Raw genomic sequence first — 26036 nt, 5'->3', positions numbered from 1 at the left:
TTTTTGTATTAGTTCATGGTATTGTTAAAAATCCCTCCTAAGTGAATATATTCCAGCAGCTGAGTTAAGAAAACAAGGTTTAGTTGAGATGATTAACAGTAGCTGAAATTTAATATGAGAAATGTATCTATACCTTCTCTATGTGGACTTCTTTAATTTCAAGTTGCTCTATCTCTTTCAATAGGTTTATTTTGGCATCTTCTAATGCTTTTATTTCTTCTTTTAATTCTGATGCTTGATTAAAATCCTGTAAGTTAATGCAATTTTCCAAAGCTGCTTTTGCCTCAATAAGTTTAACTTTTATTTCAGCCATCTAAGAAAAGATATAAATTGTGTAAACACCAAACAAAAACTATTAATGTGAAATCTGTAGCGAACTAAAGAGTATCATTTAGAACCATTTCAACCACCTAGAAGTTAAGCAGTCAGGTACATACAGAAAAAGTGGTAGTCTTCCTGAAACAGAGATAGACAAATCTTTCAGACTGACATAATCTGATAACATTTTAGATACTCTTATATAGTTTAATCGTTAATCAATAATTTGACTTTGTGCAATTTTGAAAATGTACAAGAAGAAATAAAAGGCTTGCACAACTACAATATACTCAAGCATTTCTTTAATTTAGAAGACAGTTACCTTGAGTTCATTCTTTCTTGCAACAGCTGGATCATTATTAACACCAACAGTAACAATGGGTGCCCGAATCTCTGAGATAATTTCTGTAACCTGATACGTTATAATTCAGAATACATGCTTTAATATATGTTATATATCAGAAAATGATATCAAACTGTTAAACAAAACTCCAAACTGTATCCACAATCTCTTGAAAAATAGAGCAAAATATACAAGCAAAAATGGCACACATTCTATTCGCTAGACAATTTTAGAAAAAAAATGACCAAACAATACATCTGACTAAAAACTCTTAAGATTATGGGAAGGTAAATAGGCACATAGACATTGAAGACAAATTCTCTTTCATATAGTGCTTTAAAACAGAAAAAATGAAAATAGCATCTAATATTAGGCACCATAAAACTAAAATTTTCTGCCTAAAATCCTCAACTCCCTCCTTTGTTCAGCTCCAATGGGAGTGGAATATAAAAAAATTAGAATACTCTTTTATTCTTCCTTTGGGTATACAAGGCATAAATAATGACAGCAAATTAAACACTTTCCTTTCAGAGCCACTGGGCATTGGAGTTGGCCAATTCAGGAAAAAGCTGCATCACAAATGAAGGTACCTTAAGCAGGTGCTGGATAACCACTAACTCGGGATGTTGTAGAAAGAATTTATGTTATGTATAAGTATATCTATATAAGGAAGGAGTGGAAAAGACAACCTTTGAATTAACTCGCAACTCCAAGACTATACAATTTTATGAAAATCAATGATACAGGCCTCTCTTTTTGGGCTACCCCGGAGAAAATAACACTTGAATATAGTAAAATAATAGATAATATTTATTTCTGTATTTACCAAGCACTTTATGAACATTGCTTCATTGAACAATGAAAGATACATTTTATTATTATTATTTTGCAGACAAGTAAAAATTCTAAATTAAATAACTCAGGCAAAGCCACAAATCCAGAAAGTGTCCAAGGGGATTTGAACTCAGGTATGTATAAATTCAGTCGGCCCTCAAACCTTCTAGCAACCAATGCCTATATGTCACCTCTTCCCTAACCTGCTCCATTTCAAACTGATTCAACACAATGATAGGTATGGTAAAAGAAAGGAGATTTTTTTTAAATGTGTGTGTGAGAGAGATTTGGTTTTAAGAAGTTTAAAGACTTGATAAAGAGACAAAACTAAAACAAAAGCAATTAAAGACAAATAAAGCCAAAAGTACTGAAAAGAGAATAAGACAACCCTCAATGTTATTGACCAAAACCTTTTATCTCTATCAAGAATGAAGAAAATTACTTACAATCTGTATTCTCTTATTATCATCTATAATCATGTGGAGCAGTCTCTCAACAAGAAAAGAAATTAGGGATACTGGGGTGGTGGGTAGAGTAAGAATCTCCTGTAAGATAGCCAGCAGTCGTTTCCTGCATTCAAAAAGAACTATTTTAATTTCAGTACAAGAGTAGAAACACATTGTATCTCTAACATTTCACCTATTCTGCAGACTTAATTACAGACTTAATTTGTCTTTTTTATATTTATCACAATAGGTACAAAAATATATGTACAGACTTTAGACTAAAATTCACATTCTGAAAAAAAAATTATAAATGGCCCTATAATCTTTCATAAATCAACATGATGAAATGACAAAACACCATAAGTGAATCAAACCTTTTAGACTGTATTTATTATAGAGAGGACTAGTAATACTAATAGAAAATTTTAAGCAAAAACCTGCAATTTTATTGATTTATTCTGAAGGAACTGAATTAGAAACTTATATTTCCATATATATACATATATTCATATATAGAGAGAGAAATTAGGAGAAAGAGAAACAGAGACAGTATATAAATATATTTCCTCTTACATACTCCATATATATTATATAAGAGGAAAGAGAACACTTCATATAACACTTTAGGGAGCTAGGTTAAATATATTTAATCATATTGTAACAAGACTGTATTTCAACACATAAAATTAGAAGCGCAAATTAGAACAAGGGTTTACATTTAAATGTACCTTCCTCCTTCTTCATTGGTATCCAAAAACTTGATAATTAGAATCAACTGTTGACCTATAAACTCTTTTGTCATCAAATTGCCAATATAAGAAAAATCACCTCTCTGTTCTTCATTAACAACCGGAATGCTCTGAATATAACTAAAACAAGCACAATTAATAAGATGTAGAATCTGTTTAGAAACATTAAACATTAAACAGCTCCCCATTACATCAGAAAAGGTCATCTTCTGCTCATATCAGTCCAAATATATGTTTATACCATGTTATACTAATCCTGATCTACAGAGTAACTTCTGTGTTATTGTCATGAACTTCTGTGAACTTACTGGCTTGATTCAAAAGAATTTGGAAAATATATTTTCATTAAAGATTCAAATTTCCTATGGGAAATTTTCAAAAGGTACATATTTGTATCTCTCAAAATAACTAATTATTTCAATGTCACTAGTATTCTCAATTATAAAGTTCTAAATCCCTTCTCCAAAAATCCAATTATTCAGAAAGAGCTAGTCTTCCCTCATCATCCTTAATTAACCATTATTTTGTTTAAAAGAACAGTAGTAGAAATAGTAATTACATAAGTAATGCATGAATACAATGACCTTTTTAAAAAAATCAGAAAAATATAGATAGCTTCATGAATTTGTAGTACCCTTGCTTAGGGGCCCTACTAATCTCTATATTGTTCTTATTTTAGTGTAGGTGCTACTAAGCAAGCACCATCAACTACCCTTTTATTTTTACTACCACTGCCCAAATTAAAGCCTTTTACAACCCTCACCTAGATAACATTCAACAGTCTACCAGAAGGTCTCCTTTTTTGTGTGGGAACAAAAAAAAGCTACTTAAAAACAGAATTAAGAGTTTAAGTAGAATTAAGAGTTTAAACCTATACAACTAGGTGCCTTTAGGTTGGAAGTAATATATGAAATGATAATCCTGATGAAAAATGTCATTTTAAATTATCAACAAAAATCAAGTTATAAACACTGCAGAATAATGATGAATAAATGAACCGACTCATAAAATGACAGCCAAGAGTAAATAAAAGCTCATAAATCTCTGGCAATGATATTAGGACCTTCAAGGGCATCAGCCACCCTTTGGATTCTAGCAGGAAACTAAACAAAAGCTACAAAACTAATAATTATCAATATCAATAAATCAGTAGAGTTACTGATTTCTGACAAGCTAAGAAACCTTCACTCATCTTTGAATCCCTCCTACTTCTCCATCCCAGCTTTAGCACAACGCATAGTATCAAGACTTTGAATTTATTTTTAAAAATACCCAAAGAGTAGTTGTTTCATTAATAATTACAAATCCTGAACTGCATAAGTACAACTTAAAATCGACCTACCAATTTTAATTACCATGAAATCGTCTCTTTCCAACCATTTTTAAAGGTAGTCATTATAATGAAGAGACCACTCAAGAAAGTCTTTTTTTAAACTCTCTAAGATTTAAGGTAGCTTTCTTTAAATTCTATTAGTGTCCCTTTTTCTTACTCAAATTTGATAGGCTCATTTAACATCCCCGATTTCTCTTTATGTGAACACCCCAATTAACAGGAAATCATTTTGTATCAGCATTCTGAGTCGCTAACTCTTCCTGCTACAAAATGCCTGAGAATACATTTGAGATTATCAAGAAACCATTTTTCCATTTAATTTTGTTTCTGTTCTTGAGAAAATGAATACTATCTAGTGACACTGTTCCAAAAAGAAAATCATCCTATTTCTTAAGTATTCTTTCAATAATTAAATATGATCTTTAAAGCTTTCCTTTTTATATGTGAAAAAAACAAGTTGATCCAAGTAATTTATTTCAAAACTCACAGATTAAGTGACAAAGGAAATATAAGAATCCCTGACCTCTTAAAGTTAGAGGAACCAAGCTCTTTACATGTTAATTTTCAGTAACTAAGAATTAATCAATCTGTGAACCAGTCTTTGAGATGTTCACCCTCTGTTATTTAAATATAATATTTAACATTTCCTCATATTTTCTTGTATTTTTTCAATCTTCTATGAGCACTTATTACTTTTATATAAACATATATTATTAAGCATTGCATCAAAATTCATTCCTTTTGAGTACATTTCAACATGGCCCAAACAGCATTATAATGAATACTCCAGTTAAATATTAAAGCCTGAAATAATTACCCTTAAAACTCTAAGTAGATTCCCACATTTTTCATGTTACTATGAGCTCAAGCTATAAGTCTCCATATTGACTCACGTTTAAGATATTTATGGATTCAATGTTTTGCATACAAAATTCAAATATGTTCTTAGCTTTGCTCCCTAACTTATATGTGGGGCCATTATACACGAAAGCAGGACACTATATTTCACACCAAGAGAATTCAGGCCCATAATCCATATTATACGTAAAGCTTTTTAAAAAATGCATCAAAATCATGAAGTTAAAAATCTACACACCAATATCTATTAAAAAAAATATAACCTTTGGTCCAGCAATTCCACTTCTGGGAATCAACCCTACAAAATCCCAAACATACATAAAAATGTAAAGAAAGTTTAAAACACCTTCATCAGTGAAAACTGAAAACACCCTAAATGTCCATCAATAGAAGAGTAAATTAAACGTTACCACCGTACTATGAAGTGATAGGCTGTTATTAAGATTGTGATAGATTTGTACTGATATGTACCAATATAATGATCTCAGATAGTAGTTGAAAAAACCCAAAAATATGTATAGTGTGTTATATTTTTAAAAACCATGCATTTAGTATATGTGTATGTGAATGTAGAGAAAGAGGGTTGAAAGTGTATACCCCAAATTGTTTAGATGTTAACTCTAAGGAGATTAATGGGATTGAGGAATTAGGAGTAAGAGGAAATACCGCATTTTTATTCTGTATACTTCTGTATTTGAATTTTGACAAGAATGCATTCATGTTTTACTTGTACAATTTTACTTGTATAATTTTAAAGTGAACTAAGTAGAAACTAGAGTAATTCAAATAATTTAAGAGAAAGATATTTTGAAAAAACTTTTTAAAAAACAAAAGCCAAACAGTAACAGTTTTAATTAATACTAAAACTGGCCAGAGGTCCACCCTGTCAGTTGGAAAACTATGGCCCATGCACCAGATAGAGCCTGCTGCTTGTTTTTGTACAGCTTGCAAGCTAAGATTTTTACATCTTTAAATGATATATATATATATGTAAATATATGTGTAAAAATATATACATGTGAAAATCATATGAAATTCAAATTTTAGTGTCCATAAAAGTTGATGAAAGATTGATCAGAAAACAATCACACTTATTCATTACATATTTTCTGTGGCTGCTCTTGCAGTACCACCGCAGAACTGAGTCGTTGTGACAGACAGCATGGCCCACAGACTCTAAAATATTTACCGTCTGGCACTTAGAAAAAGTTTGCCAACCAATTTCAAAGAGCAACACATCATCATTATCAACTTTATGGAGAAATGTTCATCATTACATCTTACCAGTTTTAAGGAAATGTCCCAAAACATACTGAATTTGGTCTTTCAGTGTACTGACCAGCACAGGATATTCTTTAGAAAGACTCAATGTGTATACCTATTTATCCTTGCCTATCCAAAAAAATGGTTTTCAACTTATTCTCAATCAAGCATGGCTTTGAGGGAGGGGGCTGGGAAGTTAACACATACAACACAAGTACAACACAAGTACATCCCAAACCAAAGAAAACAATTTTACCTCAGTAAATACTCAGCGTATACTACAGGCTCTGGCAAAATCTGCTCTAAAAATTCTTCACCTTCATCTCCTTTTGATCTCAAATATTCACAAAGGACACGCCAATACAAAGCAATTTCAGGAGTTAATGTATCTGCTGGAATCAATTTCCTTCATTTAAAAGGGAGACAAAACATATCTTAATATCCAGTAAAAATTTGAACTGAGTAGAAAAATGGGAATAAGCAGACTTGATTTATAACCACCATCCTTTTAACTGCAGCCATTAACTTATCCACACAAAAGAGAATGAAAATATTTAGACCAAAAGAGAAAAAAAAAGAATCAAATGGGCAAACACAATAGGGATCCATGCTGTTGGACTTTCCATGGTAAGCTAATGCAAAAATCAAAGGAACAAAACAAAACAAAAAACGCAGCTAAAGCAGTCTATGATAAAGTAGTGAGTTCTTACACAAGGAGGAAAAAGACATCCACCAGACTAAAGAAAAGAGGTGTAGATAAAAGGTACTGATACAATCTTAAGTAATGCGGAAGAGGACTAATTTTTAATTGCAGAGGTTCATCAGTATTATATTTCAAATAATGAAGACTTTACATACCTGCCATCATTTTTACAGATTTCTGCAAGTTCATTAAGAGGAGTCACTGAAAATAAGGCATTGAGAACAGAGACTGCCACTTCAGAAGAATTTTCCACATCCAACCGATGAAGCAACTCTAATATATTTCCTTCAGTGAAACGTAACCAGCCTTGGAGAAGATGCTTCTGCACTGCTTGTTTCACAGCATCTGTTAAGTGATTTGAAACACAGGTGAACAAAGTCTCCCTCTAGCTTCCATTTCCTATATTTTGTCTGTTTTAATTAACTCTTATCAGACCAATTTACTATAAATGGGACATTTACTATAAAAATGGGACCAGAGGCAAAACAATGTGTACTAAAGAAAAAATTAAAAGTACAATGATATTGTAAAAAGTGAAAAGTCACTGTGATGCTCACTTTCACATGAAAATGGAAGAGGTCAGAACCAAATATACAACCGCTACCACAGCCTACAAAAATATTTTTGCATTCCTTCTCCCCTGAGTTTACAGGGCTTCAGGTACTAGTCTAGACTAAATATAATACCTATTATTTTACTTGTTGCCTGACTTCATCCATTTATTACATGATTGATATGTGCAGTAGTGAATCATACAGGCATGTATCACTGAAAAACCTTATTCTTAGTTTTTAAAGTCATCCTAGTCATTAGTCCTTCAAACTCAGGTTTTCTTGCTACAGCAAAATTAAGCCATCTTAGCCTTCTCATAGGGTTTGGAAATTTAAAATATATCATTCTTCATATCATTGCTGTAAGTCGATTCTCCAGCTATAACAGAGAGAAAAAGGGGGGAAAAAAAAAACTAGAAAAATTATACTGGTCTGACCATTTCTAATTGTTTCGGGTACACAGAACACATTCATAGGAGGATATACACAAAAGGGATAAGACAGCATTTTTTTTTAAAGGAAGCAAGAGGGCTGAAAAAGAGATCCTGCCCTACTTCTGGTGTTATTTTTATAGCCTTAAGCTCTAGTTTCTCCATACATAAAACACAGAAAAATTAAAACAAACTGTGCTACTTCTAAGTACCAAGACCTTTAACCCTAGAAAATGTATTCTATACAATACACGTAGATAAACTTTGACAGGCTGTGGGAATGATAGGCTTACCTGACCTAATTTAGGACACTCTTTCCTAAACCTTTTAAATCTAACCTCAAAATCTACTAATGTTTTGTCTATAATGATATCTAACTTACCTGATCTGTCATTAAGACCTTGTTGAAGGAGCATTACTCTCTGGGCAATGGACATAGCTCTCATGTGAACCTTTTCAGCTAAAACCTTAAAGAGATGATAATAAAAAAATGGCCATTAAACTCAATATAATTTATGTATTTTATAACTAGTAATATCTCCTTCACCTAAGAAAATTATCCAGAATTTCCAAAAAAATTAATATCTGGTAACACATTAATGCAATAAGATTCTACCTAAATTATCTACACTCTCCGTCCATAAAAATCTCAATTGAATTATTGTGTCAAATATTTTTCAAAAGTATTTTAAGAATACACCTTCTTGTCTTTTAAGAACATGTCTACATAAGATATTGGACTTATTTACCTGATAAGCCAGCTTTCTGACAGCCTCTTTCACATCCTTGGTGCGCCCTACAATTTTTGGCAAAGTCTTTGCTGATGGCGCGATACATGATAACACTGCCCGCCTAACTTCTGGATTTGAATCATTTTCAATCAAAGTAGCATATGCTAAAAATAGAGCAATACATTTTAGTACGCTAACAACATATTATTTAGTTAGCCATAGTCATAGATAACCCATATTTTGATATTTAATCTTTAAAATGATAAAAGTCATTTTTTAGTCTTACACATTTAATTTTAGCTGAAGATTTTTTTCTGCCAACGTCCCTTAAAAAGGACAGAGTTAGAAGTTAGTCAATGGACTGGACAGGAAGGCTAAAACTGAAAACAAATAACCCTAAAGATCATGGAAAATCCATCATTCAGATTATGTCTTTGCTACTCTTTAAGATTTAGAAACAAGTCTAGGATGGAAGCCAGTTTATTTTAAACTGATATGGCTTTATAAAGCACTATTTTGATTTTTAATGAATCCTAAAAAGAAATAACTTCTCATTTTACTCATTGAATAAAACTCATTTCCTGTATTTAAATATTTATTCACCTCTACTTCTCAGATTTTCCCAGGCTTTATAATCAAGTATATGTTGACTACTAAACGTATATGTTTTACATATTATTATGTCCCTCACTTAACACCAAAAAATACCAACTACCACCAGTTATCAAAATTATAAAGGTAGTAACAGGGACAAAGAGAAAAACAAACCAGAAGAGTTCCCAAAATAAACCTAGGCATATATGGAAAACTGGAATATGACTATCTTTATGAGCCCAGAGGTAGAGAAAGATTTCTTAAATAAAAGATAGAAAGTGCAAATCATACAGGAAGAGACTGATAATTTTGACATTAGGAATTTCTGCCCAACAAAGGACATAGTGAAGACAGTGAAATAATCCATTGAAAGCAGGAAGATCTAACAATTCATATAACCCAAGGATTTCCCTTCAGAATATATAAAGAACTCCAATTAATAAGACAAACCAATAGAAAAATGAGCAGAACACATTAATAGGCATTATACAGAAGAAAATTGGCTGCTAAATATATGAAAAGATGCATAACAATGACATATGATACACACAACCTGATTAACAAAAATTTAAAAATCTGACAGTACCAAACACTAGAGAGGATATGGCTCAATGAACACTTTTATGCACTGTTACTGAAAAAATAAATTGATAAAATGTTTTGTAGAACACTTGTACCTCATCTAATAAAGCTGAATGCACATATCCCAACAAGTCCACCCTTAGGTACATATCCTAGAAAAACTGTGCACCAGAAGCCATGTACTGTGTAAGGAAGTTCATAGCAATGACGCCGTATTTTAAGAGGAAAATAATTGGAAACAACTAGAAGGTCCATCAATATTAGAAACAATAAAATTGTCTTACATTCATACAATAGAACAGTATATCAGTAATATATCAACATGGATGAATGTTACAATGAGAAATAATGTTGAGAGCACAGAAAAATATAGTATGATCCACAAAACATACAAAATGATACGCAAAACTTAAACATTATTTAGAAGTATATACATGTGGTTAACTGTTTAAACAAACAAACAAAAGGGAACCCAAAATTCAAGATATTTGTTAATTCGGAGGGAGAGTGATATAACTAGAAAGGGACATAAGACAGGCTTCAGAAGTATTGATGATGCTCTACTTTTTTTTTTTAGGTTGGATGGTGGCTACTTGGGTATTTTTTTTTAATCATATATTTTTACATATATGTATGTGCGTGTGTATATATAAACTATGCTCTTCCATAATATTTCATAATAAGAAAATTCATCTGCTGAGAATTTAACAAAGTCAGTGAAACTGAAAAAGGATTTAAGGAGCTATACATACCATTAACCACCAGGCATTCATCATCTTTGGGATCCTGAAGGCGTGAAAGAGCAAGAACTGCCTGTATCCTTACATTTGGAATTTTATCTTTCAATCTAATAAGCATGGCTTCATTAATTTTATCAAACAAATCATCATCAATCTGGGCATTTTCTGGCATATTTCCCAAGAGCTTGTTTATGAGCTGGCACACTCTAAATCTAACTGCATTGCTGTTTGCTTCATGAGACTAAAACAGAAGCAAAACAAAATTTATTCCAAGTCACATACCATTACTAAATAATGACATACCATTTGAATTCTATATGTTTAGAATTCAAGAATTTACAGCAATAATTCATTCCTTGCAGAAAAACTATAATGCTACCTTGATCCATATATGCATGCTAAATACACATTACATAACATTAAGTCTCAAAATACACAGTCTAAAGTATCTGCTAAATTATAAGAGCATATTCCTCTTCGGAGGAACTCTTTACTTCAGAACTAGAGAACCCATTTCAAACAAATGTATGTAAGAACTGGTTTAGAATGGTCATTAAAAATTTAATGCTGGAGTTATTTTTTAAAGTTCACTTTTTAATCTTAATGACAGTTCTAATATTTCCTATAAAAGGCAGATGCGTTCAGACATTTTCTCAATTACCAGATATTCATTCTCTAAGATATACAAACTCCCATGGCCCTTTTAAAATAGTAAAATTTTCTACAATATTCCCTCGAAATTCTAGTTTTCGTATACCTTTAATAGAAAAGTAAACAAATAATTTAAAATGCCACCATCTTCCTCTTCTTCATCATCTTCCATATCTGACTGGTGAAATGAAGTAACAAACTTTGCTGCAAATTCTATTATCCTCTCCACAGCTGGTTCTCGTTTATAGACCACCATAGCATATTTAAGGTAATTAACAAACTCCTCATAAAAACCTGTTTTGTCATCCACCTGAAAGAGAAAAGAAACCCTTCACAAACTGCAGGGATAAAATCCTTTTTTCTCAACATTACTCTAAGACACTGAAAACACCAACCCTAACGCAAACAAACTAAAATCATTATTTAGTAAACTCTCAATTATCCAAACCATCAAAGGGGAAATAAATTTGCACAAATTTCTCTCCAGAGAATTTATTTCTCCCAGGAAGAAAACAAACATGAATTTTGACAGTGAAAGGATTCCTCTGATTTTTTTTTTTTTTAACACCCTTGAATTCTCAATATGATGCCTTGGTACCAGTTTAGTAAAAATCTGCTTCTTCAAGAACAACCCAAAATCAACAACAGCGTTTGCATTTTACCGTATTACCCTTAATATTACATAGCAATTTCCTTTTGATATAACTTTCACATCCTACCTCATATCCTCAAGCCCTATACTGACTTACAATTTTTCTCGGACCTCAGGATGATTTATTCTCCCGAAATTCATGGTCCTATTCTTCTTGAGGTTTCATTTAAAAACGAAACAAACAGTATTTACATGACTAAGAAGAGCCAAGTCCTAACGATTAATTTGCTAATTGGTGATTTGATACAATTTAACAGTGGGGCGAGGTTTACGTAATTAAATGTGGGCGGTGATCTGAGGGACAACAGCCGCTGGAGCACCGCGTTCAGGATCCACGCTGCGGCCCTACACTAGATGCCCGGTCGCCCCGGTACGCGCAAACTCTTCTCCAAGTTCACCGCCAGCGGATTAATGGTCCGCGCCGGAGGCCGCTGGGAAGAGGCGGGGGGGTGGGGGCGGGGGGGAAGGGTGTGCCTCTCCGAACCAGGTCGGGAAAATTAAGGAGGTTGGAGTCTTGGTGCGCGGAGTCGGGAAGGAAGCCCCTGGGAGAGGCCAGGCCGAGCCGGGGAAGGGAGGGGCGGGGACCCGGTGCCGCGGGCCGCATCGCTTACCGAGTGGTAGGTGCGGCTCAGCGCCACCACCAGCTTCGCCTGGTTCTGGTGCGGCTTCTGCGCCAGCTGGAAGGCCTCCTTAATCGGCAGCAGCCTCTTCTCCGCCCCCATGGCGCCGGGACCCGGTCGTGACGAAGCCTGTCCGTGCTCGGCTGCAGCTGGCCCGACTGACCACGGTCGGAGACTCCACAGGTACGCTTCAGACTCCGGTCAGCAGGCGGCCGACAGCCGAGGGCATGGTAACCGCCAGAGCGTTCAAATAACTCCCGCGGGAGAAGGAAATACGCGAGACTATCGCGAGAGTTTAGAGCGGCGAGAGTGGGAAGAGATGGGTCCACCCCTTTCAACCCCACCGATGGGGCGCTTGCGCTTACGGTCTTTTAAACCGTTTTCCGCGTGGGAAGTGGCGTTTCTAAGAGGAGGAGGAGTTGGCGCCACCGGACGTGGTATCCACCGGAGTGCGAGCCTTGCGGCGGAGTGACTGTTGGAACAGAGCTGGTGGTGCTAGGCTTAGTCGTGTCTTGTGGCTGGGAGTGAGGCGAGGAAGAAGAACGGATCCTCCTTGGGTGAGAAAGGGAATCTGCCGAGGGGAAAAATCCCTGCTCCCGCTGAAGGGGAGGAGGGGTTCGTTCGGAAATCCGTCAAGAAGGGAGAGCTAGGGCGTGCGGGAGTGCTGGGCGGCGGCCCGGTTTCTACTGAAAAGGAGGATGTTCCGAGGTCTCCAGACTGAGGCGGGCCGCAGTATTTTTAAGCCTTAGGTCCGCGTCTGGTGGAGAGTCTGCAAACGTGGAAGGCAGTATAGGAAGAGAGGCCCGGGTTAATTTAGGTACAGCTTGTTCTAGATGTACCGGCTTTCGAGGCCTGTTTACAGAGGTGCATAACGGCAATGTTTTCAACACAGAATGGAAAAAGAGTTTAGGGTAATGGTAAGATAAAGAAATTTGGAGTGCCTTCCGGCAGGAACTAAGTCTTTAAACTGTTTTTTAATGGAATTATTTGAGACAAAAATTAACATCTAAAGAAATAGATTACAAAGCAGCCTGTACGCCTTCTTTCTTTCCTGTTGAACTACCTTTCCTCCCCAGCAGCAATGGATTTTCTGAATTTACTGTTAATTTTTATGTATTAATGATATATGAATAAATCTCTGAATAAGTATCTTGTATTGTTTTCATGTTCTAACATTATATGAATGATCCTATGTGCAACTTGCTTTTTTCATTCAGTATTATTTTTGAGGTTTATTCATATTGATATTTCCATAACAATAACAACACCTTTTGGACCCTTTTTCGAGGAAAAATTAATTTCTTTCTTCTAGGAAAGAAATGGAAAATTTTATTCAAGCCAACCTGAGGGTTATAACCTGTGAGACAATCTTTCAGGAAGCTCTGAGGACTGTCCTGCCCTTTTGAGGTCTAAGCATAGTAATATATGTTTTTGAGACAAAGGGTTATATGTCAAATGACGTATTGTTGACAGTTTACACAATCCAGAGCTATAGTTACAAAGGGAGTAGTAGGTCATGGGTCATCTTGACTCCTTACAAGATTAAGAAGGAAGGTTATTTCCTAAGGAGGTTTGGTTAGTGTAGATACACAACACACACTAAAGGGGAGGGAGGAGGCCCAAACAGGCAGAGAAAAACTTTATGTTTAAATTTTTCTTGTCTTGCCATAGAATATGAATTTTATTTCACCACCTTATATGCCAAGACACTGTTCTAAGCACTTTACTTCATTTAATCCTTAGGCACAACCCTTGTAAGTTCTTTCTGTCTTTTTAAGAAGAGGAAACTGAGGTACATATAGGTTGCTTTAGAATTCTGTTGTATGAGCATGCCATAATTTATTCATCTATTCTCTTCATAGTCCTAATTCCTGAAACATTGCAGGTATTCAAATGCTAGTTAAAATAGTAAATGTGGTAGCAGTTGGGTTGCCCATAATTTCAAAATTATCAGGATGTCTAATTTCTGAAAAGGCAAGAGGGGTGGGTATTTTAGGTTAATCAGCTAGAGGGAAAGCATAGAGGTTTAAGAGTGCATGGAATATATTTGATAACATTTATAATCTCACTGTAGCTAAAATGTAGAATGCCTAGACAGCTGTGGTGAAAGAAACTTAGAACGGGCATTAATTTTTAAACCAACTCTATCCAAAATATCATTTCAGCAGGTACTCAACATAAATTATATTGATGAGATAACTTACATTCTTTTTTTTTCCTATTAAGTCTTTGGAATTGGGAATTATTTTACACTAGCTACATTTTAAACTGCTCAATAGACATGGGGCTAGTGACTACAGTATTAGATAGTGTAGAACTATTCTTACTTTGGGAACCACTGGAATATACCATTTGTTTTTCATGTAAAATCAACTGGTGAACTAAAAGAACAAACTAATATTTGGAGGAATTTTTCTTATTTTGTGGCCTTTAATTGCTCAACTCTCCTTATGCTTTGGGTGCCTGCTACCTTTGTTGCTTTGTTTAACTGTGAAGTTTCTAACAATATTATTTCATTTACCATATTTTATTTGGTTACCCACAAATGAGAGGTGACTTCATACCATTTTGTCATTACTGAAGGATGAGGCATCTGGCCACCAGAGGTCAGCCTAACTATATTTTGACCAGCTTGGGCAGGGGGGATTAATAACATGTTTTTGTTCAGTATTTTTGGAACATTATCTGAAAAGTTAAAAAAAAGATACTAGATTACAAAAATGGCAGCCTTTGGAGTGGAAGCAAATACTTTCAACCATATATCCCGTAAGATGTTAATATCAAAAATATATAAGGACTCATATAATTCAGTAGCAAAAAAATTAATAATAACCTGCTTTAAAAATGAGCAAAGGACCTGAATAGACATTTTTCCAGAGAACACCTACAAATGGCCAACATGTATATGAAAAGGAGCTCAACATCATAATCATCAGGGAAATGCAAATCAAAACCACAATAAGGTATCACTTCATACCTGTCAGGATGGCTGTTATCAAAAAGTCAGAAGATAACAAGTGTTGGTGAGGATGAGGACCCTTATATACACATTGGTGGGAAACAATATGGAGGTTCCTCAAAAAAGTAAAAATAGAGCTATCATATGATCCAGCAATCCCCCTTCTTGGTATATATTCAAAGGATAAAATTACTATCTCAAAGATATATCTGCATTCCCATGTTTATTGCAGCATTATTCACAGTAACCAAGATATGGAAATAATCTAAGTGTCCATCAATGAATGAATGAATAAAGAAGATGTGACATTTATATACATACACAATTCAGTCTTTAAAAAGAAGGAAATCGTGCAACTTACAACAACATGGGTCAACCTGGAGGACATTCTGCCATGTGAAATAAACCAGACACAGAAAGACAAATAATGTATGATCCCACTTATATGTGGAATCTTAAAAAGTTGAACTCATAGTAATAAAGAGTAGAATGGGAGTTATCAGTGGCTAGCAGGTGGAGGAAATAGGTATCAAAGCATACAAACTTTCTGGAGACCTAATGTACATCATGGTGACTATAGTTGATCATGTATACTTGAAATTTGCTGAGAATAGATCTCGAGTGTTATCATCACATGCAAAAAAAAAAAATAGTAACTGAGGTGATGGATATGTTAATTAGCTTGATTGTGGTAACCATTTCACAGTGAATACATATATCAAAGCATCACATTGTACATGTTAAATATATGTAATTTGTCAATCATGCCTCGATAAAACTGGTAAAAAAAAAAAGATGCTATATTAAGCTTAAATTCACTGCCTTTAGCTTACCTGTGTCTTGACTTTTGCTTTTAATGCTATAGGGAAAAGAACACATTGTAGCAACTAAACTAAGCAAACTAACTAATTCGTATGGTAAGGCTATTTCTGAAATTACAGAAAAATGGTTCTTTCAAAGTAAATTATGCATGGGAGTGTACAGAGTAAGTGGTTAATTCACTTTTGATATGAGGGTATTATTACTCAATGGAATGTAAAGAGGTAACAGTGATGGGTTCACTCTAGAATTTACATATGCCTTCAAAGAAACTTTGACTTATGTATGCTTAACAAGAAAAAGTAGAGTGAGCCTTTTAAAGAATGCTTTGAGGAACATAATTACTGAGTATAGCCAGCCAATCAATAATCATGCAAATGGAATCTGGTTGAAATGAAAATAGTAAAAATATAAGAGGACAGAAGAATTAAAAGCTAACCCCTGGGGACTTCCCTGGTGGTGCAGTGGTTAAGAATCCGCCTGCCAATGCAGGGGACACAGGTTCGAGCCCTGGTCCGGGAAGATCACACATGCCAGGGAGCAACTAAGCCCGTGCGCCACAACTACTGAGCCTGTGCTCTAGAGCCCGGGAGCCACAACTACTGAGCCCGTGCTCTGCAACAAGAGAAGCCACCACAAAGAGAAGCCCGCACACCACAACGAAGAGTAGCCCCCACTCGCCGCACTAAAGAAAGCCCCGGGCGCAGCAACAAAGACCCAACACAGCCAATATTAATTAATTAATTGATTAATTAATTAATTAAAAAGTAAACACCTGTCTCAATAAAATACGGTACGTTTTAAATTTTCCTTTTGTTTTCAGATTGAAGTAGGTAATAATATTATAAACTTTTAGAAGTATTTGCACTCATGTTCTTAAAGATGAAGTTATAAGCAGTGACCTTTATATTGCTTTAGTAGCATTATCTTTGTTGATCTTGTTTAAAAAAATTATTTCATTTGTCTTTGTACAACATAGTACCAAATCACCTGAATATAATTTAGGAATTTTTGTCTCCCTAGAATAAAAGTGAAACATGCTTGTATAGTTACTTACAGCAGGCCTTCATCATTCTCTCATTAATTTTTCCAAAAAATTTGCTAAGCCCCTAATACGTGCCAGACACTGCAGAGAACTAAATTAGATAAAGAATGAGTAGAAGCCAGAGAAATGTTTTTTAGAGGAATAGTACTGACATGAAACCAGACCATATCCACTTCAGTGTGTATTTGAAACTAGAGATGTTTACTAACTTTCATTTTGGAAATCATTCCTACGTGATGGCATGAGTGGGATCTTGATATTTTGGTTTTGCTTTTTTCGTTTAGACCTATGCCTTTAGTCCATCCGTGTTGCTATGTATACTTCTAATGTGCTTTTAACACATGTTACCTGTCCACTCCTCCAGTGGTGGAAGCCTGGAATGCTTCTATTTCTTTACCACCAAAGATGACTCCCCAGAGTACATGTTGGTCTTATGGAGAATTTCTCTGCTATATATACCCGAGTGGAATTCCTACATCATGAGTTGTGCAATAGTTTGACTAAGTAGTGCTGCCAGATTGCTCTTCAGAAAGGTTACCCCAGTCTGTAATCCCACCAGTAGTGCTGGTTTCTAAGGGAGTTCCTTTAGTCCCCTCATGAACACTTGGCACTTTCCAGCTTTCTAATTTTTACCAAAATAATAGAATAATGTGATATCTCTTAACACATCATATAGTTAATGGCCTATGGATTTTCTCTTCTGTAAATTGTATATTTTTGTCCTTTGTCCATTTCTTTATTGAGATTGCTACCTTTTTGGTTGTTGTTGTTTGTAGTTAACTTTGTTCTTGATGTGTTTAGTTCAGTCCAAAAATATTCATTTTGATGTGATTGAATTCATCGTATTTTGGTCTTGTGCTTTATGTTTTTTTCAGAAGTGCTTCTCTGCCCCTAAGTCACAAAGATATTCTCCTGCATTATATTCTATTAACTATATAGTTTTACAATTCTCACTTAGGTCTTTAACCTGTCATGAGTCCTCCTTTGTATGTGGCATTATATAGGTATACAGTTTTATTTTTCTTCATGTAATGAGCCAGTTTTTACCAATATTATTATATACTAAATGCATTCATTCCCCCTTGATTTATGTGCCAACTTTACTGTATACTACATTCTTAAGTCTTATGTGGCTCTGTTTCTGAGCTTTGTTCCATTGGACTATTTGTTCTTAAACTAACCACCCTATTTTAATTTCTGTGACTTCTGTAACGTGTAATAATATGTGTTAATATCCTGTAGGCCATGATATTTATTTTACTCTTCTGTTTAAATAGTTTGTTTAGTTATATGTGGAATTTTATTCTTAACACATTGGAATTGTATAAATTAATTTGGAAAAAAGTTCTTTATAATATTCATTGTTCCATCCAAGAGCATGGAATGTCTGTCTGTTTTAAATCATCTATGTCCTTCATTAGAATTTTACAGTCTTCTTCATAGAGGTCTCGCATATTATTGATTAGTTCTTAAATCCTTTATAGGTTTTTTTTTTTGCCCCTATTGTGCAAGTGATGTATGTAATACATTTCATGGTTAGTATTGCTGGTGTTAAGAGTGCCTGGGGTCAAATCCTGATTCTATCACTTAGTAGATATATGACCCTGGACAGGTAGCTTAAACCTCATGTATAAAATGGGAACAATAAAAGTACCTCTTACAGGATTGTTAGGGGAATTTTAAATGAGTTAACATTTGTGCAGTTCCTAGAATAGTACCTGGAAAATTTTAAGTGCTATATAAATAAATTAATGAATAGTCGTAGGTTAATCTCAGATCCAGGAACTTTGTTGAACTCTTTTATTAGCTCTAATAGTTTATAAGTTAGGCTTTTTTAATGTTAGATGACCATATCATCTGTAAATTAGTAGTTTTATATCTTTTTTTCCAGTTCTCACACCTTTTTAAAAAAAAAACATTGATTAGGACTTTAGTACTTTGTTACACAATATCAGTCCTTATCATCTTTATCTAATTTCATTTTTTAATTAATTAATTAATTTTTGGCTGCGTTGGGTGTTTGTTGCTGCGCTCGGGCTTTCTCTAGTTGCGGCGAACGGGGGCTATTCTTCCTTGTGGAGCACGGGCTCTAGGCGCGCGGGCTCTAGAGCACAGGCTCAGTTGTCGTGGGGCACGGGCTTAGTTGCTCCGCGGTATGTGGGATCTTCCTGGACCACGGATAGAACCCTTGTCCCTTGCATTGAGAGGCGGATTCCTAACGACTGCACCACCAGGGAATTCCCTAATTTCATTTTTAAAGGGAATATATCTGAAGTTTCTCATTTAGGATATTTGCTGAAAGTTTTTCGTAGATAATTTTTACCTTGTTGAGAAAGTAACTTTCTCTTCCTAGTTTGGTAAGAGCATTTTGTTTTTTAAAACATAAATAGGTGTTGATCAAGAACCAAGAACGGTTAAATATCCATAGTTAATAAAACTATCTAATTTATTTTATTGCTGTAGTGACTTATATTTATAAGTTTTATGAAGTTGAGATATTCTTGCTTTCCTATGATAAGCTCTACATAATTATGACATTCTTTTTTTCTTTAATACACTATTACATTTTGTTAGGTAATATTTGAAATTTTTGCAAGTGAAATGAGCCTTATTCGCTTCATCTCTAGATTTGGAATTAATATATTATTATCCTCATAAAAGTAGTTTTATGCTATTTTTCTTTTTTCTGGAACAACTTATATAAAATATGTATTAATTTCCTTGGAAGTTTAGTGGAACTCTCTTATAAAACCATTTGCACCTGGTGTTTTTAATAGGAGGTTTTTACCTTTTGAGTTTCTTTAATACTGGTCTGTTTTATTCAAGTTATCTATTTCTTCCTGTACAAATTTTAGTATTTTATATTCTTCTAGAATTTAGCCATTTTATCTCGGTTTTCACATTTTAGCATATATTATGTTTTTAATTTTGGGGGGGTATTTTTAAATCTCTTTCCTGATAACTCACTAGTTTTGTTTTTCTTATTCATATTTTCAGAAAACCATCTTTCAGTTTTATCACTCTATTATTCTTTTATATACCATTTAATTTCTGCCTTTATTATTTCCTTTCTGCTTATTTTGCTGTTGTGCTTTTCCATTGTCTTGAATTGAATGCTTAACTTGTGCGTATTTAAACTTCCTTGTTTCCTCATCAATGTATTCAAAGCTATAAATTTCTTCTAGGTACTGGTTTGGCCATACCCCACAAATTTTCGCTTGTGGGGTTATATTATTATTCAGTTTTATGTCTAATATCTTTTATGATTTCCATTTTATTAATTCATGAGCTAGTTTCCTAACAGGATTACTTTTAACTAACCTTTAATATTTACTTTTATTGCATTATGGTTAGAGAATTTAGTCTAAATAAAATTGACCCTTTGGAATCTAGTTATACTTTATAACCTAATGCATGAACTATTTGTGTGTGTGTGTGTACTTAATATCTGTTCTGTTTGGTATAGAGTTTTGTATACTTAAATAATATAATATCTAAAGTATATTAATATTTTAACTTTTTCAGAATGCTTGTATCCCTGCTTATATTCCCCTGTCAGTTCTATTAGTTGTTACTAGAGAAATTTTGAGGATGTGCTTTTAGGGTCTTAGATGTTTATGATGAATGTATCACTTTCATTGTTTTCCTTTTACTAGTATTATCATCGATCTTTGTCCCTTATATTTTTTTGGCTTGAAATCTTTTTTGTTGGATATTAAGATTGCTGTCCCAGCTTTATTCTAGTCCACAGTTACCTGATACATATTTTTTCATATTTTTAGCTTTGACCTTTTTGGGGTCTTTTTGCTTTAAAATATCTTTTGTTAGCAGCATATTGTTAAATCTTGTTTTGTTTTGTTGATCCAGTCTGAGTGTCTGCCTTTTAATTGTCAATTTAAGCTGTTTGTATTCATTGTAACTCCTGCTATATTAAGATTTATACCTGCCATCTTCCCTCATTATCTGTTGAGTATGGTCATAGGACCACAACCTCTGGGGTCCCAGCAAGAGTTCTAACGTATAGAACTCTACAACCAGCACAGGTCCCCTAGAACTAATCCCAACAAGCACCTCTAAAGATTAAAAAAGATATCTTTTATAGCTCCCTATTTGGAGTTTGGGGCATAAGGGATCTGCTTTTGCAGAAGTAATTTCCTGGGCTAGAACTGCATGATAAAAAACAAACTAGCCCAGATATGTTCCAAGAAAAGATTAAAGTGGCCCCAGGCTCTCCTTCCCAATTTTGTCATGGTAGGGTCCATTCCCAGTAGGAAACTCTGCCTAAACCTATGTGCTAGAGATGGGAAAGCTGATACGGCTTCTTGCTCAACATCATGTGCTTGGATAGTCTGTGAAGTTAGATGGATAATAATGTTACCCAGTGCTTTCAGGCTTTAATATCATGTCTCTAGTCTTCTCATTCACAGGTTAAGGCTACCTTTCCAGATAGTCCAACAACTAAGTCACCAGTTCCCAAGGACATTTGCACCACCTATGGAAAACATCGGATCCGTGCACACCAGACAGATCCTTGACAACTCGTCCCACCATCCCCCTGCACAAAAGTTGCTGCACCAGCGGACAAAGAAGGCGACCACTGAGTTTCTTTTCATTACAAAATAGATATAATATCCCTGCCAGCAAAAAAGAGTACACAAAGTGTCTCTTCATAATTTCACAACCAGTTGAGACCATGCTAAGAAAATCAGCTTGCCTAGATGAGGACCCCTTCTCTTCTTGGGTAGCCAGGATTTGAAGGAGAGACTCTGACCTGTGCCACTGGTAAGTGACTAAATTTTACACACTGAACTGGTCCTGAGAACTGAGCTGTCTTCTTTGTAAGTGAAGAATATACAACATAATCTTGAAGAACTGCACAGTGGTGCGAGCCAGAGGCATACTGTGTGTGTGTAACAGACTGAGAAACAGACAAATGAATCCTATTGAAAGGATTTCTCATCTTCTGCTTCTATTTGCCAGTGTTAGTGTTTTACTGGCTTAGATTGTTACCTTTTTCTGGTACCTTTTTTTCTATACTGTTGTTCTATTCTAATGGGTCCTAGAAATCCCTCTCCTGACCCCTTATCAGAATCAGAAAGTGAGGAAGAAGAAAATGCTAACTACCTAAATGAGAGTTCTGGGGAAGAGTGGGATTCCTCTGAAGAAGAGGACCCTGTGGTGCCCAACCTAACACCTCTTGAGAGTCTTGCCTGGCAGGTTAAGTGCCTTTTAAAATATTCTACAACTTGGAAACCTTTAAATCCTAATTCCTGGTTGTATCATGCTAAACTCTTGGATGCTAGCACACCAGTCCATATACTACGAGAGATAGGACTAAGACTCTCCCATTGCTCCCATTGTGTACCCAAACTGGAACCAATTCCTGAATGGCCTCCTCTAGCTTCTTGTGGAGTCCCACCTTTTCAAAAGCCCCTTATGAGTCCCAGCCGGCTTTCTAGAGATCATGCCACTCTAAATGGGGCACTGCAGTTTGCCACCAAACAGTTAAGCCGAACATTGAGTAGAGCCACTCCCATACCTGAGTACCTAAAACAAATTCCTAATTCATGTGTTTCTGGTTGTTGCTGTGGCTGGTTAACTAAAACAGTTAAGGAAACAACCCGCACTGAACCCATCAACACTACTTACTCCTACACTGACTTCCAAAAGGCAGTTAACAAACTCCTAACTGCATCACTATAAAGATCCACCATTCCTTCTCATATCTCTCGTGTTGCCAGTTGAGAAAGGAATACAGTTACACAGCCCACAGTTGAGGAACTAACAAACATCTTCTCAACCAAACTGTCCTGATATGCCAAAATACGATCAAGTACTGAATATAATACCCAAGAGTCCTGTAACTCAACTACAGAAGATGTGCATTGTGAGCATTCACTTTGAAAGACCCTGTGGTTAAAATGAGAACTTCAGTAGAGAATTAGTCAAAAGGGACCTTATTACAAGAGATAAGTTGACTATTCTCCACACTTAATTCTCCCCGCAGTTTACTCTGCCTGTCTAATGGACTTAACTAGATACCTAATTATTAATGGGAAGGAAAAGGAGGCCACTACCCCATTTGTCACCCAACCTTCAGAATAGCCATTGTGGAAAGTGGTAAGTTAGCTACTCCCAGTAACACCTTTCTGAGCATACTTTTCTCTGATACTCACTTTTAGGGAGGTAGCTGAGTTAAATTGAATAACTAGATAAAAGAAAATGGTGGGAATATGGATTTATCTCCCACTTTTTATATTGGTAGACCTACATATGGCACCCTTTAGGAGTTCCTATTTTGGGGGGAGGGAGTGCAGTAGTGTAGTAGTAGCCTACACTGCTCCAAACCTATTATGGAACCTGCCGTTACAGCATAAACATTTTATAGGCTCCCACCAGGCGGTCTCTAGCTAAAGTGGCTTATAAGATCATACCTGGGGATTAAACAGACACCTGTTCCGTAGGCAGTATATTTCCTGCATCTTGGCATCCAGACCTTAGTCAAGAGCAAATAAAACCCATTCCAAAGACCAATGGGAAAAAAATTAAGAGAGGATTTATGTTAGTGGATTAAAGTATTTCATCTGTATGATGTTCCCTGGAGCAGTACTTCATGCACTTTCCACGCCCATTGCAAACTTTTCAGGAACTTTACTGCAGAAAATCTCAGCCTAATACAGTCTAAAGTTGAAGAGTTTTTTAGCATCATTGTTTTTCTTCATCTAGCTTTAGACTTTTTTTCTGGCTGAATAGAAAGCATATGTACCCTTGTAAATGAATCTTGCTGTGTTTATTTAGATGAGTCAAAACGTAGAAATCAACATACATAAAATGCATGAGACCAGTAAGTCTTCTCACACACCTACAATAAAGAGTGAAACCTTTGTGTGATCCTAGTTGACTGGGTATCTAAAGGGAATCAGAAAACAGATTGTTAAAGATATATCATATATCCTTCCTTATTTTAGTTTTGCTTTTTCCTATTCTCCATAATTAAGTGCTGTATACAGTGTGGCATCAAAAAATTGAAGCATTAATGGAATCACAAATTCTATAAATGTATAGCAACTTTAAGGAGAGAGGAGAATGTTTATAACCTAATGAGTAGTTTCTGCTGAACCTTGGTTGTCTTCTCTTAAGGAAAAAGGAGGGAATTATAGTAGGTAGGAGAAAATATTTGTTAATGGAAAATTTGTTACTGAACTGAAACCATATAATGTTAGTGTAACTGAATGTATCAGTAACTGTTCCTATGTAGATGTTCTATGAAGTTGGTTTTTAAAATGTTACAAAAACCTGTTTCTGTTTTTTTTTTTTAGGGGAAGTTGGGAAGAGGTAGAGGGGTCTAAAAATTAAAATCTGTTGCTGTTTATGTAACCATAATATGTGCCTCTGTGTGTGTGCATGTGTGTGTGTGTGTGTGTGTAAAAGTGCCTTGTTCATGAACACATTTTTGCTGTTCATTCCCAAAGGAAGCCTTTCCCCAGCTTCCCAGCTGAATAAACCAACAGCTTTGTACATGCTGAACAGAGTATGGTCATTTATTCTTCATGAATGAAATAGATTCTGCTTTGCTTAAGGCATATTCAACATTCACCAAGTGCTGAATAGAGTCCATAGAGATACAGTATATCTGATAGGAGGTGACTTGGCAGCTCTAGAAAAGAAACATACTTGAAGAGGAAAGGGTCAGATATGCAGTCAAGACCCAGATTTGAACCCATTTGTTTGTGTATAAGTATTTCCAGGTTGCACAAAATGATAGGTACCTAAATAAGCCTTAAGCCTTTACTTCTTTTTGTGCGCCATGGTGTGGGGTTAGGGGTGAATTTACCACTTTCACACTCTCCCGCCATGGGCCTTTGGTTAAATGCAGTCCCCATAATTAGGATAAAGAAGGATGAGTTTATTCCCTATTTATAGAAATATTTATCAAAAGAGTGAGGAAACAATTTCTAAACCAACAGACATCAATGTTATTTAAAGGTATTATTCTGTCTTGGTGCGGATAGTCTCTTTTTGTTGACGCAGTCCAGATACCTTGAGCCCAGAAGACCATAAACGTGTTTTTTTAAGCCCATCAGCTTCCTAACAGAAGAAATCTAGACATGGCAGGAGGAGGGCAGATGTTAGGTCACCTTTAGGGAATTATTTTGCTGAGACTTCAATCACAACTATCCATCTAAAACTTTTTCTCTATGGTGAAAACAGTGTTTTGATATTAGAGTAGATTCTTAAAGCAATTAGGACTTTAGAAGTCACTTGGGTTGTTTTCTTACTGAAAACATAAATTCTCTTACATAATAAATGATTTTCTACTTTTGGCTCCATTGTTAGAGAATTCAATATCTTTTGGAGCAGCCCATTAGTTTTAAATAGAAATTTAGTCATTCATCTAATAACATTATGGAATGCCTACTATAATCCAGACACTGGGAGTGCAAAATTAAATCATGATATACATAAGAAATCAGTTTTAAAATAAATTGAACCAATGTGAATTACCCCGAGGCTTTTGGCCATAAATGCTCATTTACTGTGAGCTAGGGTCACAGAATATAAGCTTACTCCTTACACTGGCCCTTAAATATTTGAAAATGGGACAGTCATCGAAGTGTAGTGGGAATTCAGATGGAGAGCACACTCCAACAGTTAAACCCCACAAGAGGTAGTCAACTAAGGGAATACATAAAATAAATAGGTATTTTATACACAGATTTAAATTGTATATACTAAATTCACAAGGCAGTGGCAGACAAAGATCAGGACCAGAAGTGTTATGCTCATATGACTGGGGTATTTGTATAAAAGCCC

The 26036-nt window shown here is 35.1% G+C and overlaps 2 protein-coding genes across 3 annotated transcripts in view; one reads left to right on the top strand and one right to left on the bottom strand.

The window, feature by feature from the left end:
• The window catches only part of NCAPG (non-SMC condensin I complex subunit G), a 38901-nt gene extending 26278 nt beyond the window's left edge, over nt 1–12623 (bottom strand). The window contains exons 1-11 of the mRNA XM_082603818.1: nt 12391–12623; nt 11234–11437; nt 10489–10717; nt 8579–8724; nt 8212–8296; nt 7003–7192; nt 6401–6550; nt 2670–2810; nt 1942–2065; nt 641–730; nt 134–313 (exon numbers count right to left, since the gene is read on the bottom strand). Coding sequence (XP_082459944.1) covers nt 134–313; nt 641–730; nt 1942–2065; nt 2670–2810; nt 6401–6550; nt 7003–7192; nt 8212–8296; nt 8579–8724; nt 10489–10717; nt 11234–11437; nt 12391–12501 — 1650 coding nt within the window. The 5' untranslated portion in view covers nt 12502–12623. The remainder of the gene's footprint in view (nt 1–133; nt 314–640; nt 731–1941; nt 2066–2669; nt 2811–6400; nt 6551–7002; nt 7193–8211; nt 8297–8578; nt 8725–10488; nt 10718–11233; nt 11438–12390) is intronic.
• Nucleotides 12624–12756: 133 nt separating this feature from the next.
• DCAF16 (DDB1 and CUL4 associated factor 16) lies at nt 12757–24749 on the top strand. Of its 2 annotated transcripts, none has more exons than XM_082603829.1 (2): nt 12757–12956; nt 21650–24749. In XM_082603829.1, the coding sequence occupies exon 2, from the start codon at nt 22275–22277 to the stop codon at nt 22923–22925; it is 651 nt and encodes a 216-aa protein (XP_082459955.1). In that variant the 5' UTR covers nt 12757–12956; nt 21650–22274; the 3' UTR covers nt 22926–24749. The 2 variants fall into 2 exon arrangements, with proteins under 2 accessions (XP_082459955.1, XP_082459956.1); XM_082603830.1 differs by having other exon boundaries at nt 21635–24749.
• Nucleotides 24750–26036: the final 1287 nt, after the last annotated feature.

This window comes from Mesoplodon mirus (assembly GCF_964341445.2).
Source record: "Mesoplodon mirus genome assembly, chromosome: 2".
Lineage (NCBI taxonomy): Eukaryota > Metazoa > Chordata > Mammalia > Artiodactyla > Ziphiidae > Mesoplodon > Mesoplodon mirus.
This window is presented reverse-complemented; position numbering and strand designations above follow the sequence as displayed.

Excerpts from the sequence above, each read along its gene's own strand:
- DCAF16 (XM_082603829.1), top strand. The coding sequence starts at position 22,275 with ATGGGTCCTAGAAATCCCTCTCCTGACCCCTTATCAGAATCAGAAAGT.